Here is a 10082-nt window from a genome sequence, read left to right as displayed (position 1 = left end):
ATACCATTTGTAAGGGGAAGTTTAGACACACAGAATTGCTAAGGGCAGGAGAGTGAGACAGAAGAAAAGTTGGTGAATGTCCTGTTGCTAGTTTTGTCCCCACAGTCACTCCAATAAGCTGCTGGGAAGCAGTTACAAGTGGGGCCCCAGGGGCTGCTGTCCCACTGTAACTATGATGCTGATGGCAGTGAGCTCTATCCCTGCCCCAGTGCTTTCTCTTTCCTCCCTGTGGTAAGAATTTAAACAGCACAGTGTATTTCTACCCTCTTTCCAAAAGCTTTGAGCCAGATACTACTGCTTCCGCCTAACAAATGAGTTTCTGTCTTCTGATCAAGTATACTTTCTAAAGTATCATAATGCTTCTATTAATTTCTCTGAACCCTCAATTCGCTCTGATGAAGATTGGTGGAAATTCATTCTCAGTTTCTGTGTGCCTTGCTTTGTGTTACAGTGACAAATGCACATCAGTGGGTAATTAACTTCTTGGTCAGTAGATAGGCTATGGCCATCAATTTCTGTGAACTAAATGCGCTAAATCTATGCAGTAAATCTACCCTTAGAAGCAGGATGATTGCAAAGCACCAAGCACCAATAAACACCAATCAAAACGTAAAGAACCCAGTACTGCCAAACACTGCCGCTAGCAATGCTACTGACTGGAGTGGGCAATTCCTTTAAGTAAGTGTAAGTAATTTATGTAATACCCACAGATACAGTACATCAGACCAGATGACTTCTAAACTGGTATTGTCTAAAGGTATATCAGATCTTTCATTTTAGTTGCTGCTAGTTTTATTGCATGCTTATGTCACTGAGATACTAAGGCTGAAAGGTCACATCATATCTCAGGAGGTAACCATCATTGTAAACATACAGTCTCTGATCTGTGGGGTTATAATCAATGCTTTGGATTGTGTCTAATTTTTTATCCATAATGACACTAACACTACCTTCTCGGCCAGTACTTGTGTCATACATGTAGAAGATTTCCTCTTTCCTAGTGTTCAGTGGCCTTGTGGCATACAGAATACCACATAACATGAAAGCATTGGAAATAGATGGTTTGTACTGTCTTGTCTGCCAAGTATTTAGCACATCAAGAGTGGTCTCATTGAGTTTGCTAATCACAATGTTGCCCATGTTATTTTCTGTTGAATATATTACCCATAACCCACTTTCATCCACAGCAAAATCTATGTCTTGCCATGAAACACCTGCATAAGAGAAACGGTTATTGTAGGCAGCATTTGGAAGCTCCTTCTTTAAAACCATGGTGTTTTTCTTTGTATCATGCTTCACCATATATCTTGAACTATAAGCATGATAGTACAAATAATTATTATAAAGGGCAGCACCACTTCCTTGCCCGTTTGTTATTCTACTTTCATACATCGGTTTAAACAGCAACAAATCATCAAAGGAACTATAAATTCTGTAGTATTCCAAGTTTCTCCCATCTGTATTTAATGGTGCAACCCAATAGACTTCATTCTCTGGGTTAGAGGGAGAGTAGTCTCTACCCCAGGAACCGTATTTGTAGGAAAATCCTCTCCAGTTCAGCTTTACGATATAGGGCTGACTAACATTCAGCAGTCCACGGTGAATGCAGCTACCTGAAATTAGAAAGAAAAACACAGGGTTTTCAAATGTCATCATTAGGAGAGAGGTTTTACATATTGTAGCTTCTGGAGCGTGCGTACTAGCGATTAGCTTCATGGCAAAGCCCAGGCATAAACGCGTAACTTCATGAGTAAAAGGCGCATTTTGGGGCCAAGGTCAGCAACTGGATGGCGCTGAGTGTTCCAAGTTGACTCAGAAAGTTAGTAATAAAGAAAAAATAAGCAGTATACATATTATTACAGCTATGTGGGGCAAGTAGTGGTGGAAAAAAGACAGGAACATCCATCCTCAGTTAGGATTAATTTGCAGAAAATAAGTGCTCACTGTGTTGCTCCAGACAAGGGACAGATTTTTGTTCCTACCCATTTGATGCACATCAGCCAGATGCACTAGGAAATCCCTTGGAAAATACAATTTCAGAAGTATTTTAGGTGATTTTTTACCTCAGTGGAGCTGAGAGCATAGGAGATAGGGAAAAAAAGAAAAGGGAGCATCTGATTTCTGTGTATTTCACTGTGGAGAGGAAGGAAGGAGCAGCAGCAGCAGTAATTCCAGAGTCACATATCAGATTAGCATTCCGTTGTCAGAATCACAGCTTTCCAACAGGGCTTCACAGCTGCATGGTCCTTCCACCTCAGGCCTTCAAAGAAATCTGCAGACAGTAACAATCACAGCCAAGGAAATGTATACAGATATTACTCTGAGTTTTTGTGTGAAGCAACTCTGAAGAGAATATAACTTCAAGCTGATGCAGAACAGCTCTGTTTTCCACATATCAACTATGAAGCTATTTCAAGCTCATGGAAAAATTAATCAAAATACAAGAAATACTTTACTTTTCTCGTGGTGAAAGGCAGTGACATTCCTGTTTCCTGATACGTTGTCAATATTGTAAGGCACTAGAGGAAAAAATCCTCCACTCACAAACGTCCATGGGCCTCTGACAAGTCCAAAGCTGCCAGTAGCAAAAACCAGCATGTTTTTTTCCAGGTGTTGACATTAGCTTTTTGTATTACTGCCACAAAAGTGCCCCAGATTTTTCATTGTAAGGATATGTTCGTCTGAGGTAACTGAGACAGAGATGTCAAGTGACTGGCACCAGCTTACAAGATTAGTGGTATTCCAATATTTCTCAATTCTATTAGGTGCTCTAGCCACTAGACAGCCTTCCTTATTAAAGATGGTGTGTAATATGAATAGACTCAAGCCTCACATGCCAATTAATGGGTAAACTAATGGCCACAACTGCTTGATGTTTCCTCAGCAAAGGAACTCTGTGCACCACCAGCTATGGCATCAATGATGAAAGTCAAACTTATCTTTTGAGCCTTTAATATTTTGCATGGGTACCATGTCATGATTGCTTACAGCCTGTATGAGAAGAGTTGCTGTTCAAAACCTCAGTCATATGAAGGGATGTCTAGCATATAAATGGCCTATATCTTAGCACAAATCAGAAAGAAAAGTAACAGAGAGAGCATTTACCTTTTTCCCTTAAGGGGGAATCCCTTTGAGAGATTGCCCTTAAAGCTGGCCATCCCTAAGCAAAGCCAGACAATACTTACAGAGCTGAACTGAAAACTCCTAAAGCCAATGACAGGAAAAGCCTAGGAGGCATCATGTTTTCAAAAGCATCCTGATCTATCCCAAAGATAGAGGGAAATGTGGACACAGACCAATGTGAAGTACTCTTCTTGGAAAAAGACTGGGGAACAAGATATTTGATGGAGAATGGACTGATGAAAAAGCAGGGAAATGTTTTTTCTTATCTGCTTTTCCCAGGGGGAAGATGCTCTGCCTCAAGGTCAAGGAAAGCTGTGGTCTGAATGTTAGAAATGTCCAAGCAAGAGGGTAACATTTGTGTCAATGTGTAAAGTCCATTTGGGCAGTGAAGCTCTCCATGTCTCTTCCCTTCTCAAAACAGTATTCCTCTCCTTACACTACAGAACACCTTCACCACTCACAGATTTGTGCTGCCTTTACTAGTGACATGGGGGACATGTGATTCACCTGCAGCCTACTCTTAACATCTATGAGGAAGCTGGGGAGCAACTTAATATTAAATATAAATCATTATGCTGAGCTAAAGCCGTATGTCCCCAGGCCACATTGTCAACTTCCTGGGTTTCAGTAGTGTGCACGGGAGCAGCTCTGCATCGGTGACATGAGTTGTGAACAAACCTGTCTCCTCCCCCAGCCCCTTCTGTGTCCTGGGATTCTTGCACCTGAAGTGCAGGATGACCTTGCTTGTACGCTGCTTCCCTCTGTACTACCAAGAATCAAATGCGAATCAGCATTCCTGGGTTGAAGAAGATAAGCATTTAAGCATGCACTTAAGTGCTTTACAAAGGACGAGGCCCTGGAGCAGAAACCTCATTTCCAAATACAGCACACAAGGAAGGCACTGCTGCATGGCTATCCCGGCTGTATCTCTGGAAATGGCACGTAACATGGCTAGTAACATGGCATCAGTACTTGGCACAGATATCAACGTTTGGAGGTGCTTATACCTCAGCTCATGCAAAGAAAGAAAGCTAAGGCAGACAGTGCAAAATGGCTTGCAGCCTGCCAACTCCATTAATCAATTTGAACTGTTTTTTCTTATATCTCTATTATGTATTGTTACCTCCGGCATGAGGGCTTCTTTCAAGCTGGTGACATATTGAATATATTACTGTGTTTAAATCACAATAAACTTATCCCAGAAATAAATGGTTATTAAATGCTCTAAAATTCTTGATTTGTTTAGAAAAACATAGCACCAAAGCTTGCAGGTAGTGAAGCACTGCTAAGCTCATCTATATGCGACCTCAAATAATTTTTCATGTCATTAAGCAGAACACAATTCCAGATTTATTTTAATAATTCATACATTGTTTCATAAATAAAAAACAAACGTGTGTTCAGCAGAGAGACCTTTTTTACAAAAGAAATAATAAATTATTATTTCTTCCCTTAAAGAGATCTCTCTACTGAACACTTGTTTGGTTTTTATTTATGAAACAATGAATTATTAAAATAAAGTCAGAAGCATGTTCAGTTTTAATGACATCAAAAATTGTCTGAGGTTTCTATAGAGTATGAGCTTGGTTTTGATTCCTTGAAAACTCTTCCCGGAATAATTATTTTTTTTTACCAAAAAACTCTGTGGTAGTCAGGGGGTGATCTGTCTTCAGCACAGGTTCAGAAGAATTCATTGTTGTTTATTTAATCTAAACTTGCCTCCCTGTCTGGATCTTAAGGGAAAAAAATGCACAAAGGAAACAAAGTGTCATGTAATATTGTAAATATTAGAAGGCACTTGAAATAAATCCATATGCATTATTCAAACTTTCAAGTTTTTAACTCATTTATCCATTGTTCTGGGCCACTGGTAAATGACATCCTGGTATTTTTACCTGCCTTTATTTCGTGCTTACGTAGCAAATAGGTGAAGGGAGGAATAACACAGGTATAAAGACACATACTTCTCCCTATGTGAAGAAACAGTATCTCAGCTCAGTTGATTACTAGTCCTTCTTATTCATCAGAAAAAAGCTGGCACTTAGTTGTCAGGACTGGCGGGAGCCTGACTAGCTTGGCTAATGGGCTGCAGAATTGAACATCCCATGAGGTCTCTCTTCACCCACTTCACTCGAAAGCACTCACAAAGCACATCAGCTTCACTCTGACAATGAAGGTGCTAAAAAAACTCCAGCAGCTTCCCCAAAGCAAGTAGCTGCATCTGATCACAGAAGATAAGGGACCACAGTCCATCTATGCAGCTGAAGAGCACTAGGCAAGGTGGGACCCACATTTAAAGGAACTCCCACGAAGGCCACAGAAACCAGGACTTAGGCATGCTCCCAAGCACCGTATCTGTACCCTCCTCTCCCATGGGACAAACCATTGCATCCAGGTGTGTGAGCTGTTACCAGCCTCACTACAGCTTGAAACACAGGAGACAGCTGCTCTGGGAAAGACTCATGTGGCTCTTACTGTCTCACTCACATAGGAAGACCCATGCAGACACCTCAGTCTTCACCAGTGTCACAGCACACAGACACAGGCTGACAGCTGGTCAGAGAAGACTTACATTGTCAGCATCTAACAGGAGGAGGTGGAGGGCCAGAGTCCACCTGGCTTACCTTCAGGCAACAAAGTGTTCAGGTGCTTCATCTAAGCTCCCTCAACTGCCAGTGAAGAAACGCATGTGTCTCCGGGGGCAGTTCAGGCAGTCCTGGGGAGGAGGCACTGGCCAGCTCTTTTCAGGTTCCTGCAGGCTTGCATCTCTCTTTGTATATGGACATACTTATTTCAAAACACAACCCAAAACACTCAAAAACCACAGACATATTGGGTACATAGGAGGTAAAATGTAAGGTAAAAGCGATATCGCTATGCAACTCCAAAAGGACTGCTTGAGTTTCAGCATTAGATTACACCAGGTCTTACTACTGCTGAGACCTATTCACCAGTAACTTGAAATCCTTAATTCCTAAATGTATAAAAGATGGAGGGGGAAGGGGGAAACGGCTTTGCTCTTTCTTTCCTTCTTTCTTTTTTTGCCTTTGAGAGTTTCACTGACTCACTTCTCCCTGCTGCCTCTCTCAGACCATTTCTGTGAGATATGACAAAGAATCTGCTGCAGAGTCCTCAAAGAACCATCCCGGGGTCTTTCCTCTCTATAGTTGCCCTGATGAGAACAGTGCAAAGGAAAAACAAATGGATAAATATTTCTCCACACTGGAGTGGTGAGAAGAAAGATGCCAGAAACTGCTGAAACAGGAAAGCCAGTGATGGTGAGGAGGACAATTAGCTATGCAGTCACTGAGTCCCATCTCAGACGCTCAAACCTCCACCTCTCCAGTCAGAGGGTAAGGCAAATGGACACCAGTGATTTCTTTCTGCTATGTTGTTTAAGAACAGGCCTGCTCACTCTGAGAAATACAGCAGCAAAGCCTTGGGGGGCAGAGTCAGAGGGCTGCATACTACAGCACTGAGAGGCAAGAAGCTGTAATTAAACTTGCCTTTAGACTCACGGTCTTAGACAGCTTGGGGATTAGCCAAGCTCTCTGTAGTTCATGTTGCCCACCCAAAATATGCAGGAGAGAGGATGAAGGAGGAAACAAAGCACGGATGGAAAACAGGACAAAGAGTCAGTTTAATACAAACATTATAAATATAATATGAACTAAAAGCAGGGCAAGGCCAAATGTTTTGGCAGGAATTCAAGAAGGCATTCAAACTTGCAGACAAAATGTATGGAAATTGTGTTCATACACATAAATGAATGCTAGAGAGCTTTGGAGGCCTAGGTGTGAGCATCCATGCAAAACCTCCAAAATGACCATCTAGAAAATGCAGCTCTCTCCCTTACTTACTCCATGTCCCTAAGCTATAACATTGTACTACTTCTACTTGTTTTCAGATATAGTTTGCAGGACACATAATTGCTCTACAAAGTTCTTTGCCCAGAGAATACTTCTCCACCAAGCACACAAAGTCAGGATATGCCAGTCCTGAGTGGATTAGTAGGGATCTGAGCCTACATAACACCTGGGTTATCTGTACAGCTGGCATCTCCCAAGAGGCTGGAAACTCGCCAGCCCAGGGAAATTGATCTGACAGTCCTTTGTGCCAACCCCAGCATCCACCTTCACCCTGAAGGTGGCCATGACAACATGCCCACATACATCCTCCAACCCCTCTAGGATTCCTATTGCTGTGGGCAGAAGACAAACTCACGGACGACACCAGAGGGATGTCTTTAGCTGATGTCCATGGTTGTAATTCTTTGGAAGTCAATGGAGCTATTGTTCATACCACCTGGGGTTTTGGTCTTCTAGGTTATTTTCTGCTATGTAATTTTCATGTAATACAGCAACATCCAAAGGTGCCTGAGCAAGCTGGCACACAGGTCAGGAATATGGTCCCAGATAAACTCTGTCCATCTCCTCACCATGGCCTGAGAAAAAATGCTAAATAATCCTAGTACAGCCACTATCCTATGCAGTTACATTTACCCACCTGCTCTAGACATGACTTGCCTATCCCTGCACGAAGTTGCACTGTGAAGCCTAAAACTCCCTTTTCCACTCCATGAAAGTTCCTACATCTCACATATGCTCATGCCAACCACCCAGGTGTAAAAGCAGCCCCTTTCTCCACCACTCATGGAAGGACATGAGTGTATTCTTGTTCCAGAATTCACTACTTTCCCACTGAAATAAGGGCTTGCTGTAGGCTTGAAGAGAAAGATTCCTTCTTCCACACACTGTCACCCTCAGTAAATCAATAAGATGCCCCCCCCAATCCTTTTAAAATATTGGGGTTTGTTGTGTTTTTTCTTTCATTGGAACATTTTAAACCCTTCCTTAAGGAGCAGTGAAGCACCTTGAGATTTTGCAACACATGTTTTTGTTTCAGCTTTCTCTCCTGCCTGATGCCCAGACAAGGTGCTACTCATGCATCCTGCAGAGAAGAGCAGCAGCTGCCTACGCTGCCATGAAACCCTCAGGAGGTTGCAATAGGAAAGGCTGCTGACCCTAAGAGAAGCTTGTATTTCTGCCTCTCACCTTTCCAATAAGATGTTTGAACTAGCTGGTCCCAAGGTCATAAGAGGTAAATGCTAGTAGGTGCAAATCTGCACTCCTTGCAAGCACTACTCCTTTTCTATGGGTAATTCTAGGTGATTGCTAACCAGCTTATGTGAAAAGGCAGGATCCTTCCCCTGAGTATTGTACACAACAGAGCACTTTCTCTCTTGCAACAATCTGTCAAAAGGAACTCCCTGTGTATACAACACTCATGGGATCAACACAGTTTGATAAATCCTCCTGTCTGTTAGCAAGTGGGGTGCTTGACATGGCATACCTACACCAGTGTTTCCTAAACGGTCTTCTCCAGCATATCATATCTGACTCTGAAAACTTCTCAGACTATGATTCACTTACAATGTGATTTTTCAAACTGAACACAATGTCAAGACAAAAATTATTCCAGTTGTAAACTAATTACTACAACCTGTGACTGTTGATATTTTTATATGAACTGCATTCTGGAACCACTGGTCTTAGCCCTAGAACATAACCTTTATTAGTTAAGAAAATTATAAATCCTAGTTCAGTAGAAATCAGTGTTAAAGCTCCCACTTTTCTGCCAAGACCAGAATTTCCTCCCAAGTCTCTTGACCTTCTGATTTAGAAAAATCTTTTCTAAAGATTGTGAAGCAAAAGTAATTTTCATGCAAAGCTAGCTTCTGGAGCTTGCATACCAACAGCTTTAGTAATCAACTGTTGCATACATTTCCAAGCAACATTAGAACGAAATTGCCATGACACAGTCACACTCACAGGAGCTATTAAAAATCAAAGCTGGTCAGAAAAAAGCATGATTTCCCACAAAATCAAAACAAGAAAGTAGTTGTTTTGAAAAAGAGGGGTTAGAGATTTGCTTTTCATACTGCAGGTAAGAGGAAGATGACAACTTTTTCCAGTTGAAAATAGGTACTGTGTCTGGAGAAGTTTGTTTCCTGCCTTTATTTTCCTTTTGAACCCATTGATGAAACATTAGGAGCTGTCTGCTCAATTTTTCAAGAGCTAAGTAGTATCATTACAATCGTATTTAATATCAACAAAGTGAAATCTCTTCATTTACTGTTTTACCCATGTATTATGTTGTTTCTTATCTGATAAACAACAGAAACACTTACCTGGTGGGAAATAAGGGGGTACTTTAGTTTTGTTTGTGTTCTCTTCACACTATTTCAGTCGTTTCTGCAGATCCACAATTTGTCGACGAATTGCAAGGATATTGTTTTTGTCCAGTGATTCTAGTTCATTTACCAGTATAGTCAGATTTGTGATCTAGAGGAAAAAAAAAAAAAAAAAAGAAAATAAGTTTAAATTTCTGTTGACTTTATTTTACAGATATTTTCAAGCAGTGTTGATCATACCACAGAAGATGTTACAGAACAGTTTTTAAGAAATAGCCCTAAGAATAGACTTCATCCTGCTAGCCTGAACTTCATATTTCCAGCAGATATATGTGACCACAAGGAAATGTTTTAACTCTCAGATGTGTAATGTAGTGCAAAAATATAGTGTTATTTTTGTACTATATATAAAAATATCCAGTAAGTCTTAGGGAGTACTAGCTATTATATGTAAAAAGTACTTGTTCCAGCCTTACAAAGTATCTGGAATTTTATTTGCAAATATAAATAACATTTTCCATCACCTACTTGATGATCTAGAGGACAATGGAGTAAATGATGTTTCACTTTCCATCTAAAGTAATTATACTCTCTAGGTGAGTGATTAACTACAATTTTGAAAATGTGATTTATAGTCTGCTGGGAAGGTGATAGTCTTTCCAATTTCTTGATTTCATATTGATTGGGCCACTGCCCTAGCAACCGGAAGCTAATTTTTTAATTATCTATGTAAAGCACAGAGGCTTTCAAGCATAGGGGTCTATAA

At 40.9% G+C, this 10082-nt stretch overlaps 1 protein-coding gene across 1 annotated transcript in view; it reads right to left on the bottom strand.

The window, feature by feature from the left end:
• Nucleotides 1–792: 792 nt before the first annotated feature.
• Nucleotides 793–10082, bottom strand: part of LOC104405816 (olfactomedin-4-like) — a 21661-nt gene continuing 12371 nt past the window's right edge. The window contains 2 exon segments of the mRNA XM_010014646.1: nt 793–1613; nt 9314–9467. Coding sequence (XP_010012948.1) covers nt 793–1613; nt 9314–9467 — 975 coding nt within the window.

This window comes from Nestor notabilis, unplaced genomic scaffold (genome assembly GCF_000696875.1).
Source record: "Nestor notabilis isolate BGI_N333 unplaced genomic scaffold, ASM69687v1 scaffold7105, whole genome shotgun sequence".
NCBI classification, from domain to species: Eukaryota; Metazoa; Chordata; class Aves; order Psittaciformes; family Psittacidae; genus Nestor; species Nestor notabilis.
Note: the sequence above shows the minus strand (reverse complement) of the source record. Positions and strands in the feature narration are given on the sequence as shown.